The sequence below is a fragment of the Perognathus longimembris genome, chromosome 28 (genome assembly GCF_023159225.1).
Source record: "Perognathus longimembris pacificus isolate PPM17 chromosome 28, ASM2315922v1, whole genome shotgun sequence".
In the NCBI taxonomy this organism is placed as follows: Eukaryota; Metazoa; Chordata; class Mammalia; order Rodentia; family Heteromyidae; genus Perognathus; species Perognathus longimembris.
The window spans coordinates 61,937,739-61,962,217 of record NC_063188.1 but is presented as its reverse complement, the minus strand read 5'-3'; the positions used below and the strand labels follow the sequence as shown (position 1 = coordinate 61,962,217).

The window sequence follows — 24,479 nt, the reverse complement described above, 5'->3', positions numbered from 1 at the left end:
TCCTAGCTAAGGCTATCCCTAAAAGTTCAGTTTAGCAGAGTGACTAGAGATATCAGAAAATAGAATAGGTAATTTGACAGAACCTCACTTCTGCTTGAAATAGTAAAGCAGGGGTTTGGAGGGGAAGTTTATTATCATTGCCTGTGGAGCCTTTTTATCCTCTATTTGGGCCTTGTCTGATCTCCCCCTTACTTGGCACTGTTCTAGTTCAGGGCTTCATCTGTCCTACATGGAACCTTTCTCCATTTTTCTAAATCACACTTAATTGAAGGTTGATGGACTGAGTAGCAACTGAAACCAGCTTTGCCACAAGCTGGTTTGACAAGTTACTTATTTCCAGTCTAGGTTTTTCCCTTGATTCTTGAAGTTCCCTTCCAGGTTTGAAATTCTATTATTGCATATCATGTCTAAGAAACCTTCTGACCTATTTATAGCAAGCAATGACTTGTCTTTTCTTGGTTTTATGACAGCCAGTACAACGCAATATGGTCGTATATTGCACTCCAGTTGTTTTAATATGATTTCCCACCTTCTTACCCGTGTTTAGTTGAAAGCTTATTTTCAGCAGTAATGTATCTTCTATTTAATTCTCCTAGGACAACTCAAGTGGTAGAAGGTAATCAGTATGTTTTATTTTTGTTTGCCAGTTCTGGGGCCTGAACTCAGGGCCTGGGCACTGTCCTTGAGACTGTGCTCAAGGCTAGAGCTTTACCACTTGAGCCACAGCACCACTTGTGGCTTTTTCCAAGTAGTTTATTGGAGATAGTCTCACAGACTTTTCTGCCTAGGCTGGCTTCGAACCTCGATCCTCAGATCTCAGCTTCCTATGTAGCTAGGATTACACGCGATGCACCAGCACCAGGCACAGGTATGTATTTATATCTATTTGCTCAAAGCAATGATGTCCTTTCTTTCAAACTTCTGGAATTATATTTTACAGCAAATGCTGTTCAGTAGCAATTTTTGAGCCAACAAATAAGAGCTTTAAGTTTTGTAGTGCATATATATTTTTCAAGGTGAAGAAACAAGTGAAATTAGTTTGAAGAATATATTTTATTCAATATATAAAAATCATACCACAAGTAATCAAATTAAGTATTGCGATATTATGACATTTTTGTAATATCTTCAACATCTGGTGAGTCGTATATTTGTAGCATATCTCGATTTAAATAGCCACATTCAAGTGCTTGGTAGTCACTTATTAAGTAGCGAAGTTCTGCATTTTTCTACATTTTTCTCTATTCATATAATACTGAGTATTAGAAAGTAGTCAGAGGGGTGTGAAGATGAATCTAATTGGATCTGGTAGGTGCCATGATGGGGATACACAGAAGCCCTGACTTGGCTGGCTGAGGGGCGCGGGGTGGAGGGGGAGTCAAAGAAGGTTGCACAGAGGAAGTAACATTTGACCTGGGAACCTGGTGGCATGAAAGGAAGCTGGTTGTGGGGAGGTCAGAGTTGCCGGTTAGCAAGTCCTGGGGATTTGGGAGAGAGGCTCTTCAGGGTGCCGGCCCAAAAGGCATAGTCCTGTGTGGTGTGGGAGAGAGTGACGCGAAAAGGGAGGGTAAGGGCAAGGATTGGTGGGGAAGAACGTGGGGTTCATTGAGTTGGGTGACGAAAGCTGGAGGGGGGACGCCACTTCCACTTCGCCGGTGTGCTTAACCGACTTACCCAGAGATCGCGCGGCAGCTGGAGCCCCTGGCTTCTCTGACTCCTCTATTTTGGGGGACGACTAACCAAGTAGGAAAGGCGCACATCAGACCGGCCCCTAAAGCTAATGCGTCCTCCCTCGGGGCCAGGATTCAGCATCGCCACCCCTGGGTCTTAGTGCCTACGAGATATCCTAGTCTCCTGTCTGCCACAAGTTACGGAGGATAAAGCAACTAGTTTTCAGGTTTTGTGGTGTTTGTTTTTGACAGATGTCTAAGCCCTTTCACCCGCCTTCAGGGGAAATGAGTCTATGGAAACCGTTGCCAGGGCCAGCGGACTGCAGTTCCCAGAAGTCTAAGCGTATCGGTAACGCGCGACCACTTGCCAATGAAGCACCACTTCCGGTGTCGTTCAGGCTCGCGGGAATCACCTTTCATAAGATTGCCTTTAACCCCGGAAGTGGATCTGCCCCGTTCTTCCCTCTTCAAAATGGCGGCGTCAGGCGATGAGTTACTGCTGCCGCGGCTCCCGGAGCTATTTGAAACTAGTCAGCGACTTCTAGACGAAGTAGAAGTAGCGATGGAACCCAGCGCTTCCCGGGCAATCCAGGATAAAGTGTTTAAGGGGCTTGACCTGCTTTACAAGGCTGCTGAAATGTTATCGCAGCTCGACTTGTTCAGGTACGGAGGGGAGAAGGTAATAACCGTTGAGAACGAAGGTGATAAATTATTACTAAGGGTGGAGCCATTGAACCGGAGTGGAAAGCATTTTTAAGACCGTTTGGTTCCCACTTTTCACTGCCATCTTGTGTCCACCTCCCTTGGCTCCCTAGTACGCATTTTGGGTGGGAACGCCCAGCTGCCACTTCATTGAAACTAGCCACTCTTCCCTTTCCGCTTCTTCCCAGCCCTCCCCTTCCGCAGGAAGCTAGGACAATAATTTGAGTACTCAGCCAGGCTTCATAGCCTCCTCTTTGCTCTTTCCAGCCAAAATGAAGATTTGGAAGAGATTGCTTCCACCGACCTGAAGTACCTGCTGGTGCCAGCATTTCAAGGAGCACTCACCATGAAACAGGTCAACCCCAGCAAGCGCCTAGATCATTTGCAACAGGCTCGAGAACACTTTATAAACTACTTAACTCAGTGCCACTGCTATCATGTGGCCGAGTTTCAGCTGCCCCAAACCAAGAGCAACTCACCTGAAAATCACACTGCTAGTTCCTCCATGGCCTATCCTAACCTCGTTGCTATGGCATCTCAAAGACAGGCTAAAATAGAGAGGTGGGTCTATAGCTGTAATCTAAAGCTGCAGTGCTATGGGGGTGGGTGCATGTCTTACGGTGTGTGGGGACATAATGATTTGCATCATTCTTGGTTCTAACTGAGTGTAGGCCCTTGTGAAAGAAAACTTGCCAGAGTTTTTCAAAATCCACTTGCTGGGTTGGGAATGTGGCTTAGTGGTAGAGTGCTTGCCTAGCATGCACAAAGCCATAGGTCCGATTCCTCAGTATCAAAAAGAGAATGTTGTAAGTAGCTTTGTGACTCAAGTGGTTGACTGCTAGCTTTGAGCACAGAGAGGCTCAGAGCCCAAGTCCTGAGTTCAAGCCCTAGGACTGACAAAAAAATGCCTCTTGCCATTGTTGAGACATATACCTAACCTTCAGAGTCTTACTACCTTAAGCTTGCCAACAGCAGCAATGTAGTTTAACAAAGTATCTCTTGATATTTTCCATGTTACAGCATTCATTATGTAGTAAATATCTCTGAAGGCACAAACCCTCAATTGTTATTCCATTTATATTCTGTTTATTAAGGCTGCTCTATTCTAACAAAGTATTTGATTAGATGCTTATCATCCTGCATTGATCATAGTCCTGTCACAACTTCACCACGTATGTAACCTTGAAAAAACTGCTTCCTTGGGTTTGTCTTTTTTTGTTGTTGTTTTGTTTTGTTTCATTTTTGATGCCAGACCTAGGGCTTGAACTCAGGGCCTAGGTGCTGTCCCTGAGCTTTTGTTGCCCAAGGCTAGCACCATAACACAGCTCTACCTCCAGAGTTTTGGGGGGAGTTTATTGGAAGTAAGAATCTCATGAAATTTCCTGCCCAGGCTGGCCTCAAATCACAATCCTCAGATCTCAACCTCCTCAGTAGTTAGGATTATAAGTATGAGCCACTAGTGCCTGGTTTAGGTTTTTTTTTTTTTTTTTTTTTAGTCACTGTTTAGGACCTGCTGGGTACTAAAGATATAACCGGAATGAGTGCTTGGATAAGTGTGGGTGGTACTTGCCACGAAAGAAAATGAGCATAGAAACAATATCTCTGTAAAGTCTTATCATACAAGGTATACAAGGTAAATGAGAAGACAGAAGGAGCACCTACCTCACTAGAAGGAGAAAGAAAAAAGAGTTCCCTGGAGAAGGCAGTTCCTGTGCTGAGTTTGTTTAATGATGAGTAGGAATAATATCCAGAAGAAGAGAGCAATTTACTGATAGTGTTGATAAGGCCATAGACACATTAAAGAAACATTGCTATAGTAAGAATGCATGGAAAGGGAACCAACCCATAAGTGACTTAAGTGATGCTCAAACCTAAGGTGGCAGAGAGGAAGAAGGAATGATGCTGAGGAATTCTATGGGTTCCTGGCCAAGGTGTGCTTCGGATATGAGAAAGGTAAAGGAGCAATCATTTTGCTAAGAATTTGGGAAGGTAGTTGAATCCCAGTTCCATTATTTAATTACTCTGTGATTTGGAGCAACTTATTTTTCCCAGCTATAAAACTGAGTTAATAGGTCCTTCCACATGGTTTAAGCATTAAGATAAATAATCATACAATCATAGCACAGTGCTGACATTGAATCAGCTATAGTTTATATACTTGTGGCTAAGAGTATGAGTTAGAGTCAGAGACCTGGGTTTTAGTCCCAGCTTTACTTATAGGCCACTGGATTTAACCCATCTGAGCCTCATGTTTTCTCTTGTGTGAGATCAACTAACAATGGTACCTATTTCATAGGATTTAAAAGCATAAATGAGGTAAAACATAAATTAGCACAATATCTGGCACATCTTTTAAACATTAGCTGTTTCAGCTCTTTAGCTGTAGACCATGCTAAAGAGATATACTCTGATTAATATTCTGACTGAGATCCACTGAAGAACTATTTCTCTTGAAAAAGTAGAATGGTTCTAATTTGTGCACTAAACCCACTTAGATCACAGAGGGATGACAGTAGAGCAGTAGCATAGGGATCGTGAGGATAATATTTACTTATGAAGATTGAATTTGCAGATAACTTGATTATTGGTTGTAAGAAGTGCAATAGAAGGAAGCAACAAGAAAGATGTCTGTTTCTGATTTAGGTATGTAGCTACAGACTTCATGGAAATGGTGATTGGAGGAAGAATAGATCATGAATTGGGAAGGATTGGGAAGGGTATAAATTCAGTATTGAATTTTATTCTTTTTTTTTTTTTTTTGCATTCTACCACTAAGCCACATTCCCAGCTCCTTCAGTATTGAATTTTAAAAAGTACCTAAATGGTGTGTGAGGCATGGCTCAAGTGGTACAGTCCCAGTCAGTGACTGAAGTCATCAGATACTGAGTTTGAGTCCCAGTCTCAGACAAATAAAAGGTAAAACCAAGTAGAGGTGTCAGGTAGCATTACAGAGCTGAAAATTGGTTGATATATCCAGCAACTGTAGATAGAGCCCCACCTGTGTGCCAAGAACAATTCTAGATGTTAGAGAACTAAGCACATACACAGTAAAGTAATAAATAATTTAAGTTCAGGTGGTAGGGACTATGAAAAATAAAGTATGGTTAGGGAACAGTCAGTGATTTTTAAGATTATGGGATAGACAGATACAAAGTGGAATTCATTACCCTATCTTTTAGGATAGTATTGGGGGTAGCCCATTACCATATAACAGGTAATTGAAACTGTGAATCTTGTATACAAATAATTGTGCCAAAAGAAGAGTGTAAATGCCATAGAGATACAGTGTTGTGAAAATGATAAGGGAGTGGTCACACAGAATAAGGAAGTGGTCATATCTGGTTATTGGAATAAGGAAAAGGCTTCAGAATATAAGGGCATGAAAGGTGAGTCTTGAAAGAGAATAAAAATAGAAATTACAGATTTTCTGAATATAAAAGTAATTTTTTTTCAATGTAGAAAGTTTGCAAAACAAAAATATTTTAAAAATCAAAATAAGCTTTTTCTTAACACTCCTGGATGTCATTGATAATTTTCTAATGTATTTTCTTCCATGTATATAGCTATTTTAGCTAATAAACTTGGAATAATATTCTAAATTGTTCTGGTCCTGGGGCTTGACTCAGGATCTGGGCATTGTCTCTGAGCTTCTTTTGGTCAAGGCTACCACTCTACCACTTGAGCCACAGTGTCACTTCTGCTTTTTTTTAGTAGTTTATTGGAGATAAGCATCTGTTGCCCGGCTGGCTTTGAACTTAGATCCTCAGGTCTCAGCTTCTTGAATAGCTAGAATTATAGGTGTGAGCCACCGGCTCCTGGATCTTTATTTGTTTATTTATTTTCTGTATGCTTTGGTTTGGTTGTCAGTCCAGGGGCTTGAACTCTGGGCCTGGGTGCTGTCCCTAAGCTCTCAGGACAAGGCTAGCGCTCTACCACTTGAGCCACAGTGCCACTTCTAGTTTTCTGGTGGTTAATTGGAGTTAAGTGTCTCAGGGGTTGGGCACTGTCCCTGGGCCATTTTTTCTTGGCTTAAGACTAGCACACTACCACTTGAACCACAGCACCAGCTTTTCTGTTTATGTGGTACTGAGGAATTGAACCCAGGGCTTCATGCATGCAATGCAAGCACTCTACCACTAAACCACATTCCTGGCCCTCCCATATCTTTTAAACCATAGTATATAATGACTGTGTATGTTCCATTCTATAATTATACCATAATTATTTAATCTGTTATTAGATATTTAGATGTTTTTTCTTTTTGGTAATACTAAGTAATGCCTTGAACAAACATCTTTAACTCCTTCGGTCACTATCTCCTTGGGATAGATTTCTTGGGATAGAAGGACCGGTGATAGAGTCAAAGGATCTAAAAAGCTCTTGGTATGTGGTAACAATGTTGCTTCCCATAGTAAGTTTCAGAATAAATTCCAATGTACTAATCCTCAGTGTTAACACTTAAAAATGTGGTGGCTCACACCTGTAATTCTAGCTTCAGGAGGCTGAGATCTGAGGATTATGTTTCAAATCTGGCCAGGGCAGAAAAGTTCCTGTGGTGCTTATCTCCAATTAACCACTCAAAAACTGGAAGTGATGCTGTGGCTCAAGTGATAGAGTGCTAGACTTGAGCACAAAGAAGCAGTGCCCAGGTCCTGAGTTTAAGCCCCACAATCAACAAAAAAAAAAATCCAACTGGAGAGGCTAGTCCTGGCTTAGCCCTACAAATGCCTGCCTAGCAAATATAAAGCCCTGAGTTCAAACCCCAGTACTTCCCCAAAACATCCAACTGGGGAAAAAAAACTGTTTCATTGTTCTGTCTTGCATTCTTTGGCATTATCTTTATTTTTTCTAGTACCAGGGTTTGAACTCAGGTTTTGGAGCTAAACTTTGCATTTGCTCAGCTTGCTTGCTTGCTTTTCTTTTCTTTCTTTCTTTTGTCCATTATGGGGTTTGAACTCTGGGCCTGGGCTCTGTCCCTGAGCTCTTCAACTCAAGGCTAGCACTGTACCACTTGAGCCATAGCACCACTTCTGGTTTTCTGGTGGTTAATTGGAGATAAGAGTCTGAGGGATTTTCCTACCCAGACTGGTTTTGAGCATGATCCTCAGATCTCAGCCTCCCGAGTAGCTAGGGCTACATGTGTGAACCACCGATGCCTGGCTACTTGGATTTCTTGCTCTGCAAGTAATGTATATAGAGAATACTGAAAGAAAAGAGGCTGAAAGACTAGTTAATAGTATCCAACTAGGATGAAATGGTAAAAATAAAGGTACAGCAATCAGAACTACTTTTGAAAGAAGCATTTATACAATTAAAAAACATTATTTGGGGTGGGGCTCTAGCTCAGTGGTAGAGCACTTTGCTAGCATGTATGAGGTCTTGGGTTCAATTTTCAGCACCACTAGCAAAGGAACCTAAATTACTTAGGTCCTAATTTGCTTTCTTTAACTCTCTTTGCTCATGGCTTTAGGCACTGAGACTATCCTAAATAAAATACCTAAGTGGTACATCACCCCTCTTATGTTTATTTATATATATTGTCTAGTTCTCCTTTTTGAGAAGTCAGTGTGAGTTCATCTGATTAACAGCACCCCAATCCTTTTGATAGAAATAAAGAAGTAGAAGCTGGCTAAGTAATGTGTCTTGTTTTGGATTTACTGAATTTCAATTTAGGTCCTAAAGTGACAACTGAATAGACATTCCCACAAAGGATTAAAATGTGTTACTAAAACTTTAGGAGAGTGTTTTGTAGCTGATGCAGAAACATAAGGGTCTTCCTTTGGTAAGTATTGATGAGTTAGACAAGAACATACAGAAAGAAAAAAGCTAAGGATTGAAACTAAGGGGGAAAGAAAAAGAGGAAAGAGCAATCAAGTTAAAAACTCAACAAGGCACAGAGAAGGATTTTCAAGAGGCTGGAGAAGAAAGAATATGTTATATCCTCTTTGAATTCTCTCCCTACCTATTCTTCTGCTACTGTAGTACTTAATTCATATTACTTAGCAGAACAATTAGACTTGGAACTCCTCAGAGTCAGAGACCATGGTACTTAGTGTCCTTATTGTATCTCTTGGTGCCCATCCCTGTAATTTAATCGTATTAAGAACTTGGTATCTAGGAGACACAAATAGAGTGGTAATCAGAAAAACGGAGGCAATGTAGTATAGCACTTTTTGTTTTTTAATCCTAAGACTCGGGTCCACCAATTTCTTTTTCTTTTTGTGGGCACTGGGCTTGAACTCAAGGCCTGGGTACTCTCCCATTAGCATTTTTGCTCAAGGCCAGCACTCTACCACTTGAGACACAGCTCCACTTTTTGCTTTTTGGTGGTTAATTGGTGATAAGAATCTCACGGACTTTCCTGCCCTAGCTAGCTTTGAACTGTGATCCTCATATCTTAGCCTCATAAGTAGCTAGGATTTCAGGCATGAGCCACTGGTGCCTGGCATAGCAATTTCTGCCGCTTAATAGATGGAACCTCATCTAGCCTCTCTTAGCTTCTGTTTTCTCATCAGCTAACAATATTTACATTGCTGTTTACAAAGCATTTTAATTTGTATATTTTTAATTTCTATTTTTTTCCATTTGATCCTCTAACAACCCAGGAAATAGCTCCCATTATAAAGGTATGAAATTGGGTCCTATAAATTTATTTGCCTTAAATTAAATAGCTAATAAGTCGTCAGGCTAGTAATTAAACCCAGTTGTTCAGCTTCTCAGTTCTAGTTTTCTTCTCTCTATAGCATAGAAAAGAAAAGAATGGTCATTTGAAAGGTATAAGAGGGTTGAGGAAGTTTATTTCTAAGATGGGGAATGATAACAGTAGAGTGAAAACTTAGAGCTGATGAATAAAGTATGATTGATGGGAAAGTGAAATGATGAGACAGCTCCTTAAAGACAAGATAAAGGAGGAAGATGAAGGTACAGAGATTTTTAAGAAGATGAAGGAAATTAAATATCACTTACTGGCTGACATTGAGTCTCCACACACACAAATGACCAAATTTGAAACAAAGTTGTAATTTCTAATTCTCCATAGCTGCTTAGAAATAAAAGAGTGAAATGTTCAGAAAGGTTACAGGATATAGGATTCTAGAATATGTAGTGTTTCCATGTTGTAGTCTGCCATGGGGCATTTTGAACAGTGACATCACTTGGGGTCTTGGGAACCTAAGATTCTGCCACAGTGTCTAGGTAATTGTGGAAGCTCATACCTAACTTCACCAAGGCACATTTTATATTTGTTACTTGTAGGGGTTCCTTATAAGTTCTCAGTTGAGTACAGAGTTCTTTTACAAGGCAAGGGGGTATAAAAAAAAAAGCACTGGCCTGAAAGAACAGGTTTTGAGGAACCAAGAAGTCTAAAAGGAAAAAGAAGTTATAGAAGGGAGTAGAAGAGAAGGAAGGGAGAAAAAGATACATGTAAAGTGCGACGGAAGTTGGAGGGAAGTGGAGGTATGGTTAAAGTGGTGGAGTGCCGGCCTTGAGTGAAAAAGGAAGTGTGTGAGGCCCTGAATTCAAGCCCCCAGTACCAGCACACACAAATAATGGAGAAAGAAGACGAAGAAACTTATTCATAGGATCACTAGACTGATGTAGAATTTATACTGGATTGTATGTGATCATAAGGGTATAGCTATTGGGCTCTTGTGATCCTCTGTTGTGACTTGCCTAAACCTGTGCTAATTATTCCCAATAAGGGAGACCATAGAGTCCATGTTTCTTTGGGTCTGGCTCACTTCACTTAGTATAATTTTTTCCAAGTCCTTCCATTTCCTTACAAATGGGGCAATGTCATTCTTTCTGATAGAGGCATAAAATTCCATTGTGTATATGTACCACATTTTCCTGATCCATTCATCTACAGAGGGGCATCTGGGTTGGTTCCAGATTCTCGCTATGACAAATTGCGCTGCAATGAACATTGTTGTGCTGGTGGCTTTACTTTGATTTTGTTTGTAGTTTTTTGGATAAATACCCAAAAGTGGGGTTGCTGGGTCGTAGGGGAGTTCTACATTTAGCCTTCTGAGGAATCTCCATACTGCTTGCCAGAGTGGCTGAACCAGTTTACATTCCCACCAACAATGAAGTAGGGTTCCCTTTTGGACACATCCCCTCCAACAACTGTTATTGTTAGTTTTCTTGATATATGACATTCTTACTGGGGTGAGATGGAATCTCAATGTGGCTTTGATTTGCATTTCTTTTGTGGCCAGTGATGTAGAGCACTTTTTCATATGTCTCTTGGCCATTCTCATTTCCTCATCAGAGAAGTCTCTTTGTAGGTCTTTAGCCCACTTGATGAGTGGGCTATTAGTTCTTTGTGGTTTTGTTTTGGAGGAAAGTAATTTTTTTAGTTCTGCATATATTTTAGATATGAGGCCTTTGTCCGTTGAATGGCCGTTAAAGATCTTCTCCCAGTCTGTGGGCTTTCTGTTTATCTTGCAAGCTATGTCCTTTGCCGTGCAGCAGCTCTGCAGTTTGATGCAGTCCCATTTGTCCAACCTTTCTTTGATTTGTAGCCTTTCTGGGTCTTTGTTCAGGAAGTTCCGTCCTGCGCCAAGGAGCCCAAGTGTTTCTCCTACTTCTTCCTTTAGTGTTTTCAGGGTGTCTGTTTTGATTTCGAGGTCTTTAATCCATTTGGAATTGATTTTGGTGCAGGGTGATATATAAGGATCTAGTTTTAGTTTGTTGCATGTGTTGAGCCAGTTTTTCCAGCACAATTTGTTAAAGAGGCTATCTTTCTTCCAAACTATTGTCTTAGCCCCTTTATCAAAGATTAAGTAGGCGTAGTTCTGTGGGTTCATTCCTGGGTCTTCAATTCTGTTCCATTGGTCTTCAGGCCTGTTCCGGTGCCAATACCAAGCTGTTTTTATTACTATAGCTTTATAATACAGCTTGAAGTTGAAGTACTCCTACTTCTGCACCATTATTCTGTACACTTGACATTGCTTCAGAACACTTAGCGCTCTCTCTCTCTCTCTCTCTCTCTCTCTCTCTCTCTCTCTCTCTCTCTCATTATCTTTTTCACTCATGGCTGGCCCTCTTATCACTAGGGTGAAAGCTACATGAAAATGACTTGTTTTAAAACTGCTATCTCCAGCATTAAAAGAGCCTTCACGCAATTGGTACTGTAGAGATACTTGTTGGAATCATGATAGATAGCCTATTTAGAATGCAGCTAAGGTAGTTAGGAGCCTTAAAATGAAGGAAGATGAGTTAGGGAGCTAGGAATGTTTAGCCCAGAAGAAAAGATGACCATTATTTAGGAATTTTTCCATCAATGTCAGGATAATGAGTCCTAAGATCCTTTGAAGACATTTCTTTCAAATGAAAAAGCTTTATGGGAAGTACTATGATACTGAGCTCCCATTCTACCAAGGGTTAATTTAATCACATGTTGATAGGATAGTCTCATCTTGAAACATAGGGCAGGGCTTTCTGAGATCAGGTTATATGTCCCTTTCTCTAGCTTCAATGTGATTTTTAGCCCCTGCTAGGCTCCTCTGTGCCTTGTCCCAGGAAACTGCCTGATGACAAGATAAAAATCTTAATTGTGAGCTGGGCACTGGTGGGTCATGCTTGTAATTCTAACTACTCAGGAAGCTAAGATCTTGATTGTGGTTAAATCCAGCCCAGGCAGAAAAGCACTTGAGACTCTATCTCCAATAAACTATCCTTAAAGTGCTGGAAATGGAGCTCTGGCTTAAATGATAGATTGCTAGCCTTGTGCAAAAGAAGCGCAGGGACAGGGCCCAGGCCCCAGGACTAGCATGGACGTGTGTGTGTGTGTGTGTGTGTGCGCGTGCACGCACACACATCTGTGGCTTTTTGCTCATTATTTAAGTTCATGAATAATGCTTTTCTGTGGAACAGATACAAGCAAAAGAAGGAGATGGAGCATAGGTTGTCTGCACTGAAATCTGCTGTGGAAAGTGGACAAGCAGATGATGAGCATGTTCGAGAATATTACCTCCTTCACCTTCGGAGGTGGATTGGTATCAGCCTAGAGGAGATGGAGAGCATTGACCAGGAAATTAAAATCCTCAAAGAAAAAGACTCTGCTCCAAGAGAGGTAAGCCTGGCCACTTACAGTTTGGAAAAACTATTTGGATATCTTATTAAAATCTGTGTAAGTCTCCATAAAGTCAATGTTGTTCTTATAACGAATGGAGAAAGGCTGATTGCTCACTTTAGCTTATAACAAGTGTTCCCCAGGGTTTGCTTTGTTTCTCTTTGTACTGGTACTCAGGTTTGAACTCAGCCTGTCATTCATCTTTTTTGCTCAAGGCTTGCACTCTACTACTTGAGCCACAGTTCTATTTTTGGCTTTTGGGTGGTTAATTGGAAATAAGACTCTCACAGACTTTCCTGCCCTGGATTGGCTTTAGACCACGATCTTCATATCTCAGCCTCTTAAGTAGCTGGGATTACAGGTATAAGCCTGTCTAGTGAGTTCCATCGCTGCATTTGAAGAACAACCATTTCTAATACCTCTCTCCTAGGACTTCTTGACAATTAATAGCATAATTACATTGAAAAGCGTTCTAGAGGAGTCTTTATAGTTCCACTTTTCCACTGAAGGCCAGGCTGAAGAAAAAGGCTTCAGATTTGGTTCAGAGAATTGATGGGTCATGGAACTAGGCTTTAGAATGTTCTTTGAAGGAGCTATTTTATTTTAAATTTTATTATAAAGGTGATGTACAGAAGGGTAACAGTTACATAATAAGTAAGGTAAGGAGTACATTTCTTTTTATTTTTCTGTCAGTCGTAGGGCTTGAACTCTCACCCTGGGTGTGGTACCTGAGCTCTTAAGCTCAAGGCTAGCGTTCTACCACTTGAGCCACAGTGCCACTTCCTAGCTCACTCTTCAAGGGCATAATTCTTGGCCTTTCAGGGCTCCAGTTTCTTCTATCAAAAAGTAGGTGTGGGGCTGGTGATATGGCCTAGTGGCAAGAGTGCTTGCCTCTTATACATGAGGCTCTGGGTTTGATTCCCCAGCACCACATATACAGAAAACGGCCAGAAGTGGCACTGTGGCTCAAGTGGCAGAGTGCTAGCTTTGAGCAAAAAGAAGCCAGGGACAGTGCTCAGGCCCTGAGTCCAAGCCCCAGGACTGGCCAAAAATAAATAAATAAAAATAAATTAAAAAAAATACAAAGTAGGTGTGTTGAACCAGCTGGACTTCAAGTGCTTCTGGTTCTGACCCCTTCAGTCAATTACAGAAGAAGAAAGAAGGAAATGGCTATGCAATCTTGAACTTTAAGAGTTCAACAAAGGCAAGCTGGGAATATGGCCTTGTGTAAAAGTCCTTGACTCGTATACATGAAGCCCTAGGTTCGATTCCTCAGCACCACATGTATAGAAAAGGCCAGAAGTGGCACTGTAGCTTAAGTTGGCAGAGTGCTAGCTTTGAGCAAAAAGAAGCCAGGGACAGTTTTCAGGCCCTGAGTTGAAGCCTCAGGACTGCCCCCCCCCCAAACAAAAAAGATGACTTCAACAAAGCATAATTCTGCTATACTTGGGGTGTCACATCTAGTCTTACACAGCTAAGACCCAAGTTCTGGTGAACAGAGGTGACACTTAGGTCATGTAACTCTCCCTGAGCTTCTTTTGCTCAAAGTTAGCCCTCTACCTCTTGAACCAGAGTGCCACTTCTGGATTTTTTCTGTTTATGTAGTGCTGAGGAGTCAAACCCAGGGCTTCATGCATGCTAGGCAAGCACTCTATGACTAAGCCACTTTCCCAGCCACTGAGTACATTTCTTTTTAAACTGTGTTACCCCTCCCCTCATTTTCTCCCACTTCCTCTCCCCCCAACTCCTTCTCCTCCAAGTTGTAAAGTTCATTTCCAACAGTGTGTAGTGAGTATCACTTCACTGTTTGATTGGTTCACCCTTTGTCTTACCATTTCTGTAATTCCCCTTCCCTTTCCTAGATCAGGCAAACTTATATGCAAGACAATGAGTACAGAAATGAAAAACAGTGTCAGCAGGGAATAAGCCAAAGGACATTGAAAAAGAAAGAACTACAAACAGTACACTAAAAAAACCCTCTTGTTTGCATTTCTTACAGTTAATTTTGATAAGCATGATTTTATATGGTTATATACTACACCCCGATATCAAGAGGTTTCTGAATCCAACTAAGCCACAAGGAAATGAAGGGGGTATTTTTTTTCAAATTTTTATTATCAAACTGATGTACAGAGAGGTTATAGTTTCATACGTTAGGCATTGGATACATTTCTTGTACTGTTTGTTACCTCGTCCCTCATACCCCCCTCTCTCCTCCCCCTTTCCCTTTCCCCCCATGAGGTGTTCAGTTCACTTACACCAAACAGTTTTGCAAGTATTGCTTTTGTAGTTGTTTGTCTTTTTTTACACTGTGTCTCTCAATTTTGGTATTCCCTTTCAATTTCCTAGTTCTAATACCAGTATACACGGTTTCCAATATACTCAGATAAGATTACAGAGATAGTGTAGGTACAACCACAGGAAGGTGATAAAAGAACCTCATCAATAATAGAAGCTATAGATACAGATGGGACGTTGAAAGTAGTTACAACTGTGATATAACAATCGTTTCCATAACATGGAGCTCATTTCACTTAGCATCATCTTATGTCATCATAAGGGTATAGCTGTTGGGCTCTTGTGATCCTCTGCTGTGACTTGCCTAAACCTGTACTAATTATTCCCAATAAGAGAGACCATAGAGTCTATGTTTCTTTGGGTCTGGCTCACTTCACTTAGTATAATTTTTTCCAAGTCCTTCCATTTCCTTACAAATGGGGCAATGTCATTCTTTCTGATAGAGGCATAAAATTCCATTATGTATATGTACCACATTTTCCTGATCCATTCATCTACTGAGGGGCATCTGAGTTGGTTCCAGATTCTAGCTATGACAAATTGTGCTGCGATGAACATTGTTGTGCTGGTGGCTTTAGTGTGATTTTGTTTGTGGTCTTTTGGATAAATACCCAAAAGTGGGGCTGCTGGGTCATAGGGAGTTCTATATTTAGCCTTCTGCGGAATCTCCATACTGCTTGCCAGAGTGGCTGAACCAGTTTACATTCCCACCAACAATGAAGTAGGGTTCAAAGGGGGTATTTTTAAACCAAGTAGTAATTTTCCTGTGGGAGAGGAAAACTGAAGGAAAGCAAAGGCAGGGATGACATTGTCCATAAAAAGAAGTATTGAAGATATTTTTGGGGGGGAATATGGCCTAGTGGTAGAGTACATCCCTCGTATGCATGAAGCCCTGGGTTCGATTCCTCAGCACCACGTATATAGAAAAAGCCAGAAGTAGTGCTATGGCTCAAGTGTTAGAGTGCTAGCCTTGAGCCAAAAGAAGCCAAGGACAAAGTTCAGGCCCTGAGTCCAAGCACCAGGACTGGCATTTAAATTTTTTTTTTTTCCTTGAGGTAAGAAGATTCCTGGGAGAACTTTCTTTTTAGCAAAGTACTCAAGACACTACAAGAGAATTGTATTTTAAAGACTGGTACATAGAAAGGGAGTAAAGTTTGAATCCAGAAATTTTTGTGGCACCAAAAGATGTGTGGTCCTGCATGTAGGGTGAGTAAAGTGGCAAACTCACCTCTGAAATTAATTTTCTTCTTAGGTGTCAACTTCTCACTCATCTCTTCAGGAGAGACCTCCAATGAAACCCTTCATCCTCACTCGGAACAAGGCCCAAGCCACGTAGGTATTACTAGGAAGCAATAACTAGAAGGTAATTGCTTGTGCAGCCAGTGTTTGTATGGTTTTGTGACACTGGGCATTTTTGAAAGGCCAAGGCTTCACCTATGAAAGCTGTTCTTTCATAAAAAGGATAGTAGCTTTCCTGTACTTTATCCATGTTTTTCCCAGACATTCCTTTTACTTTTTTTATTTTTGTTTTTATTTTTTGCCAGTCCTTGGGCTTGAACTCAGGGCCTGGGTATTCTCCCTGAGCTTCTTTTTTTTTAATTGTCAAGATGAGGTACAGAGGGGTTACAGTTACATACTTAGGGTAGTGAGCACATTTCTTGTCATACTTGTTACCCTCTCATTTTCCTCCTGCTTTCCCTCCCGCCGGCCCACCCCCCCCTTACTTACTTTCATCATTTTTTTTAACCTTCCCAATAATGGACATCGTCATTTTAGTCTACAGTGCTTATGAACTCTATGAATATTAACCATCAAACAATTCCTTCCGGGTCAAGTGATATGTACATTTCTTTTCTTTTGATTAGTGTAATTTGATACTTCTTTTTTTCTCATTTCTTCCCTCCTCCCCACTGCCCTTGAGTTGCTTAGTTTTCTTTCATCAGTATCCATTGCAGCTGTTGGGCCCTTCTACTGTATTTTTTTTTCACTTGCTTTCCACTTATTCTCTGCCTTCCTCCCACCTTCCCTTACATGTGCACATGTATACACCATATGTGAATGTGAGGTAAAGAATATAGGGTCCTCTAAGTACTATAAGACTAATAAAGAAGTCCTTTGCTTCCTTATCTTTGGTGTTCTTTTCAGTCTGGATATTATTTTAGGTACATATGAAGTAGTGTTTGGGTTTTACTTTTTGGTGCATTTCTCTCAAGAAATGGTCTTGCTGTGAATTGGTATCTTGGGTCCTGTTTTCTTTGTCTTGTCTCTTTCTTATTTAATTCTAACACCCATATATCAGGGAGACCATGCACCATTTGTTTCTCTGTTCTTGGCTTATCTTGTTCAATGTGATTTGTTCTAGTCCTGTCCATTTCCCTGTGAAGGCCATTATTTTATCATTTCTAATAGCTGTGTAGAATTCCATTGTTTATAGGTACCATATTTTTTGGATCCTTCTGTAGTGGGGCATCTGGGTTGTTTCCATTTTTTGGCCATTGTGACCAGTGCAGCAATGAACATGGAAGTGCAGGTGTCCTTGTCATATCCTGGATCCTGTTGCCTAGGGTTTATGCCTAGGAGCTGTATGGCTAGGTCATAGGGTATGTCTATGTTGAGTTTTTTGAGGAACCTCCAGACTGCTTTCCAGAGTGGTTGTACTGGTTTACATTTCCACCAGCAGTGTAGTAGGATTCCTCTTTCTCCGCATCCCCTCTAGCACTTATTGTTGCCTGAGTTCAGAGTACAGGCAATTCTGACTGGAGTGAGATGGTATCTTAGGGTTGTTTTTATTTGCATTTCCTTTACTACCAGGGATGCTGAACATTTCCTCATGTGTTTGCCACTTTTTATTTCTTCTGTAAAGTCTCTCTTTATCTCCCTTGCCCATTTAGTGATTGGTTTATTAGGTTTGGGAGGGATTAGTTTCTTGAGCTCCCTGTATATGATGGATATTATGCCTTTGTCTGTTGAATTGCTGGTGAAGATATTTTCCCATTGTTTGGTTGTCTTTCTAGTTAGTGGCTATGTCTTTAGCTATGCAGAAACTTTTTATTTTAATGTAGTCCCATTTGTCAAGTCTCCAATCTGTTGTACTCTAGAACTTCATTCAGGAAGTTCCTGCCTATGCCTGTAAGTTCTAGTGTGTCTCCTACTCTGTCCTGCAGTAGATTCAGAGTTTCAGGTCTGATGTAAAGGTCTTTAATCCATTTTGAGTTGATGTTAGTGCTACAGTTCACTTTTACTTTTCTGCACATGGCCTCTCAGTTTTCCCAGCACAAGTAGTTATTTTTTCCATTGTATGTCTTTGGTTCCTTTGTCAAATATCAGCTGACTGTAGGTATGTGGTCTTATTTCTGGGTCCTCTAACCTATTCCATTGATCTTTGGGTCTGTTTTTTTGTGACAGTACCAGGCTGTTTTGTTATTATGACTCTGTAGTAATGCTTGAAATCTAGTATTGTGTTATCTCCTGCACTGCTCTTTTGCCTAGAGTTGCTTTGGCTCTTCTAGGTCTTTTGTTGTTCCATATGAATTTTTGGATTGTTTTCTCTATTTAAGTAAAGAATGTCATGGGGATTTTGATGGGGATTGTGTTGAATTTGCATATCATCTTTGGCAATATGGCCATTTTCACGATATTGATTCTACCTATCCATGAGCATGGAAGATCTTTCCATTTCCTGGTGTCTTCTTTGATTTCTCTCCTCAGATTTTTATAGTTTTCACCAAGTGAATCTTTTACATCTTTGGTTAGGTTAATTCCTAGATCTTTTATTCTTTTCTTAGCTGTTGTGAATGGTGTAGTTTTCATTATATCCTTTTCTTTTTTTGTTGTTTTGTTTTTTACCCAGTCCTAGGGCTTGAACTCAGGGCCTGAGCACTATCCCTGGCTTCTTTTTGCTCAAGGCTAGCACTCTACCATTTGAGCCACAGTGCCACTTCCGGGCTTTTCTACATATGTGGTGCTGCGGAATCAAACCCAGGGCTTTATGTATATGAGGCAAGCACTTTACCACTAGGCCATATTCCCAGCTCATGATATCCTTTTCTTGTACATTATTGGTGTACAGAAAGGCTACTGATTTTTGTGGATTGATTTTATATCCTGCTACCTTGCCAAAATGGTTTGTTAGTTCTAGGAGTTTGGTAGTGGAGTTTTTTGGGTACTTCAGGTATAAGATCATGTCATCTGCAAATAGTTTGATTTCTCCTTTTTCCCCATGTGGATCCCTTTAATGGCCTTTTCTTGCCTTATTGCTCTGGCTAAGGATTCCAGAACTATGTTGAAGAGGAGTGGAGAAAGTGCGCATCCTTGTCTTGTTCCTGATTTTAGGGAAAATGTTTTTAGTTTTTCCCCATTTAGTATGATTAGCTGTTGGTCTATTGTATATAGCTTTTATTGTTTTAAAGAATGTTCCTTCTATTTTCTCTAAAGCTTTTAACATGAATGGGTATTGTGTTTTGTCAAAGGCCTTTTTGGGCATTGACTGAGATAATGATATGATTCTTGGTCTTATCTCTGTTAATGTGGTGAATTACATTTATTGATTTGCATCTGTTAAACCAACCTTGCATCTGTGGAATGAAGCCTACTTGGTCATGATGTATGATTTTTTTTAATTTGTTTCTGCATTCTGCTGGCTAATAATTTATTGAGGAACTTTGCATCTGTGTTCATAAGGGAGATTGGTCTGTAATTTTCCTTCTTGGGTCCTTGCCTGGTTTGGGGATCAGTACAATAGCTTCATAGAATGAGTTTGGGATTTCTCCCTCTGCTTTTATTTCACAGAAGAGCTTGAGGAGTATTGGTACTAGCTCCTCTTTAAAAGTTTTATAGAATTCTGTGGTGAATCCATCTGGGCCTGGGCTTCTCCTTATTGGAAGACTTTTGTTTCCTCTATTTCATTGTATGTTCTTGGTTTGTTTAATTGATTTATCTCTTCTTGGTTCAGCTTGGGCAGTTTATATTTCTCTAAAAATTCATCCATTTCTGTTAAGTTTTCCTTCTTTAGTAAGTATAGGTTCTGGAAATAGTTGTTTATGATTGGATGTCCTGGATGTTTGTTGTAATTTTCCTGTGGAATCCCTGGTCTTATGGATTTGGGTCTCTTCTTTTTTTGTTGTTATTCTTGCAAGAGGTCTGTCAATTTTATTACTTTTCTCAAAAAAACCAGCTTTTTGTTTTATTAATTTGTTGTATAGTTTTTTTTTAGGTTCTATCATTGATTTCTGCCTTAATCTTTGTGATCCCTCTCCTTCTAATAGCTCTAGATTTAACTTTTTCTTGCTTTTCTAAAAATTTTAATTGTATTATGAGGTTGTTTACTTGAGCTGTTGCTTGATATGTGAGCTAAGGGCAATGAACTTGCCCCTCAGCACTGCTTTTGCTCTATCCCAGAGGTTCCTTTGTGATGTATTTTCATTTTCATTGAATTATAGGAACTCTCTAATTTCTTCTTTAATTTGTTCTGTGATCCAGGTGTTATTCAGCAATGTGCTGTTCAGCCTCCATATATTTGAGTAATTTCTGTAGTATCCTTTGTTGGTAAGGACTAGTTTGATTCTACTGTGATCAGATAGAATACAAGGGATATCAATACTCTTGTATTTGCTAAGGCTCTTTGTGTGAACTATGATGTGATCTATTTTGGAGTATGTTCCATGGGCTGCTGAGAAGAATGTGTATTGAGTCACTGTTGAGTGGAATACTCAGGATATGTCTGTCTGTTAGTTCCATTTGGAATATGGTGTCATTTAGTTCTGACTTGGTAAGAGTGGAGTTTTAAAGTCTCCCATTACTGTTGTATTGGGTCTGTTTTGTTCTGTAGTTCTGAGAGTATTTGTTTGACATATTTAGGTGTTCTATTATTCGGTGAATATAAGTTGATGACTATTATATCTTCTTCATGGATTGTTCCCTGTACTAATATGTAATGACCTTCTTTGTCTTTTTGAACTGATTTTAATGAGAAGTCTAGCTTGTTGGAAATCAGAATGGCTACCCTACCTTCTTGGTTGGTGCATTTGCTTGGAAGAACTTTTTCCATCCCTTCACTCGGAGTTTGTTTTTTTTTGTCCTTGGCTGTGAGATGGGTATCTTGGAGACAACAGATGGATGAATCTTGTGTTCAGATTCACTCTGCTGCTCTTTTTCTTTTAATAGCAGAATTGAGTCCATTAATGTTTATAGTTATTATAGAGATTTATTCTTTTTCCTGCCATTTTCCTGTTTACCTGTATTTTTGCTTCTTTCCTTTGATCTCTATCTGATGTGGTTCCCTGGTCTTGACTGTTTTCTACTGATCAAACTCCTCCTCTTAATATTTTATGTAGAGCTGGATTTTTGTTCATGTTGTATTCCAGGAGCGAGAATAATCCACAGAGGCACAACTTAAGGTGGGAAGGGGTTTTATTTACAAAGGAACTTTATTTACAACCTAAAACCCAGAGCCAGAGCAGCCCTTCACCTCCAAATGCTGACCTGTGCTGACCTTGTCCTGGGCTAGTTGCCCAGAACCCAGAACTGACCTGACCTGACCTGACCTGAACCTTCACTCCTTAACCTCCAACCACCTCAACCTCCAACCCCCAAACCGCCAGAGGAGCCAGCTTCCTTCCTGCAGGCCTTGCCTCTCCTCAGGCTTCAAGTTCAAGCCTCAAGCCTCCACACAGGCCTTAGGCTTCCCTTCAGGCCTCAGGCTTCAGACTTTCCCACAGGCCTCAGGCTTCAGGCCTCAAGCTCTGGACTCCCCCGCAGGCCTCAGGCTCCTCTCAGCTCAGTTCTGCTCTTAGTCTGCCTTTGTCCACTCAGCTCTGCCCGCAGGCACCACGCGCTTCTCTCTCCTCCCTTCTCTCTAGCCTCCAGACAGGCAGCATATAAATACACTCAGGACCTCTGAATCCCAGCCCCCCCTCCAGTTGTCGGACCACTTAGAAGTGCCACCGTGGCTGTGGGTTAGGGCTTCCTAAGTTACCCCGACCTGTAGTCGCTGGACCCACTCAGAAGTGCCACCACTTAGAAGTGCCACCTTTGCAGCATGGGGTGGGACTTCCTAGTCTGCCCAGTCTTCCTAGTCTGCCCCTCCTGATGCCGCCTAATGCCACGCCCCCTCCCATGTGGCAGTGACCCAGCTTGGAGCCTGATTTCCTGGCCCCACAGGTTATTACAGTTCATATATCCCTTTAATTTTTCTCCCTTACGGAAAGTTTTTGTTTTTCCATCAAATGTAAATTCTATCTTCTCTGGGTATATCAGTCTGGGTTGGTAGTTATTGGTCTTCAGGGCTTGGATAGTACTCTTCCAGGCTCTTCTTGAATTGAGGGTTTGTGTAGAGAGGTCTGCTGTGTATAGATCCTTTGTTTTTGTGTGTGTTTTTTTTGTTTTTTGGCCAGTCCTGGGCCTTGGACTCAGGGCCTGAGCACTGTCCCTGGCTTCTTCCCGCTCAAGGCTAGCACTCTGCCACTTGAGCCACAGCGCCACTTCTGGCCGTTTTCTGTATATGTGGTGCTGGGGAATCGAACCTAGGGCCTCGTGTATCCGAGGCAGGCACTCTTGCCACTAGGCTATATCCCCAGCTAGATCCTTTGTTTTTACCACATTCAAAATGGGGTCTTTGTTACTTAGGTCTGATGATTTTACTGTGATGTGTCTGATGGTGTTTCTCCAAGAATCTGGTCTACTAGGTATTCTGTACTCTGCTGTTACGTGGATAAGCTTTTGTCTTTTAAGGTTGGAGAAATTTTCTGTAATAATTTTACTGAATAAGTGTTGCATATCTCTTTCTAGTATTCCTCTCCCTCTTCTATTCCAATTATATGCAGATTATATCTCTTGGCTTTGTCTTCCATCTCTTGAACTTCCCTTTGGTGAATTCTGAGTGTTTTTTCCACTTGCATGAGTTGGTTTGTTTTTTTTTTTCCAGCTCCTGATTTATCTTCTACTCCTACTGATATTCCATCTCACATAATCTGTTATATGTGGCTTCCATTGTAGTTTGCATTGTGGAAATTGATCTGTTTCTGATTCCTAGATCTGTTCTCAAGGTACTCATTTCATCTTTTAATGCGTTGAACTTCGTATCTATTTTTCCCTGCATTTCGGCCCTCAAGGTGTTAATTTCTTCTTTTAATGAGGAAGTAGTCTATCTTTATTTGCATGCCTTTCTTGACTTCCTGAAGTTCCTGTGAGATTTCTTCTTTAGGCTCTTGGAAATGTTTTTGAAATTCTGCTTTTATATCCTTGGCCAATTGTGTCATCACATCCTGAAATTTTTTTTTTTTATTCTCCATCTTTTCTTTGCTCTCACTGGAGTTTTTCCCTGGATTGCTGTTGGCTTTTGGAGTTGGAGTACTGGCTTAACCATTCATGAATCTTGTAATTTGTCTTTGCAAATTATACATCTGGGAAGCAGGAGTTGAAGGAGCCTTGTCCTCTGCTTTTCCTGTTGGTGTCAGCCTTTGCTTGACCCTGGGCTCGTTCACACTGGGCCACCAACCAAATGTGACCCCAGGCCAGCAGGTGCCTTCATGTGCACTTGGTTCTGCTCTAGCTGGGTGGGGGAGCTCTGACAGCAGGACTGATCTGCTGTGAGAACTGAATTGATTATACTCAGGTTTCAGGGTTAGGCGTTGGCTTCAGAAGGACTGGGCTTCCAGCCAGTTCACAGGGCTTTTTGTGCCTTAGCTCCAGGTTGCCCACCCCCCTGCCTCTGGCCAGCAATCCACCTCTTGGGGCACTCCACCACCACTTTGTCTGCCTATCCTGCGTGCGTGCATGCATCTGTATGTCTGTGTCTCTGTGTAGTCCAGCTGCTGCCAACACTCCGCATTTATGGGTGAATGGTAGATTCAGCGGCTTTCTTTCTCTGTGGGCCAGTGCTTTGCCACCTCAATGTGTTGTTCCTTGTAAGCCTCCCCTGACCCCAGGGGCTAGCTAGTTGCCTATTTGGTGAGACTTGGCAGGTTAGGAACCTTCCTCCTACTGGCTGCTGCAGCCAGAGTAAGTACTCGTTCCTGAGCATCTCAGCTGGGGAGTGCCTCTCCAGCTGCTGACTCTTGTGTGCTCCCTAACCAGTACTCTGGTAGATGTGGGGTCCTAATGCCCACCACGTATGGGATCCTTTGGCCCCCTGCTGGAAGCCGACTAGTGGGATGGGGAGGATGAGGGAGGCTCTGGTCTCTTTGTCCCCTTAAAATGTGGTGTTCTTTCTTAGGTGGGAGAGGGTGGGGTCCAGGTCAACTTCTGTGGGTCTCTGCTAGAGCTGGTCTCCCATTTGGAGGGTCCTGGTAGGGTACTCATTGGTCCTGGGGACTGGATGTGTCCTGCGGTAAGAGGTCTTAGGGTTTGGTTGTGGTGATGCCTCCTCTCTGCTCTCAGTCTCTACGCTGTCCAGCTCCCACGCCCACTGTGAGCCTCCTGCACCATGGGGAGTTTTCTGCTCTGGATTCTGCAGTCCGTGGAGTTCTGGGCAGCTGGGGCCTTCTCCCTGAGTTTCTTTTGCTCAAGGCTAGCATTTTACCACGTCAGCCACAGTGGCACTTGCAGCTTGTTTTGCTTATGTGCTACTGAGGAATTGAACCCAGGGCTTCATGCATGCTAATCAAGCACTCTACCACTAAGCCACATTCCCAGCCCCAGACATTCCTTTTACATCAAGCTTAAAAGTAAGTAATAAGCTAGGCGCTGGAAGCTCACACCTATCATCATAGCTACACAGGAGGCTGAACATCGCAGTT

General features: G+C 41.5%; 1 protein-coding gene across 1 annotated transcript in view; it reads left to right on the top strand.

The window, feature by feature from the left end:
- Positions 1-2,107: 2,107 nt before the first annotated feature.
- The window catches only part of Igbp1 (immunoglobulin binding protein 1), a 40,060-nt gene continuing 17,688 nt past the window's right edge, over positions 2,108-24,479 (top strand). The window contains exons 1-4 of the mRNA XM_048336159.1: positions 2,108-2,333; positions 2,640-2,933; positions 12,249-12,447; positions 15,998-16,077. Of these exons, the coding sequence (XP_048192116.1) occupies positions 2,143-2,333; positions 2,640-2,933; positions 12,249-12,447; positions 15,998-16,077 (764 nt within the window). The 5' untranslated portion in view covers positions 2,108-2,142. The remainder of the gene's footprint in view (positions 2,334-2,639; positions 2,934-12,248; positions 12,448-15,997; positions 16,078-24,479) is intronic.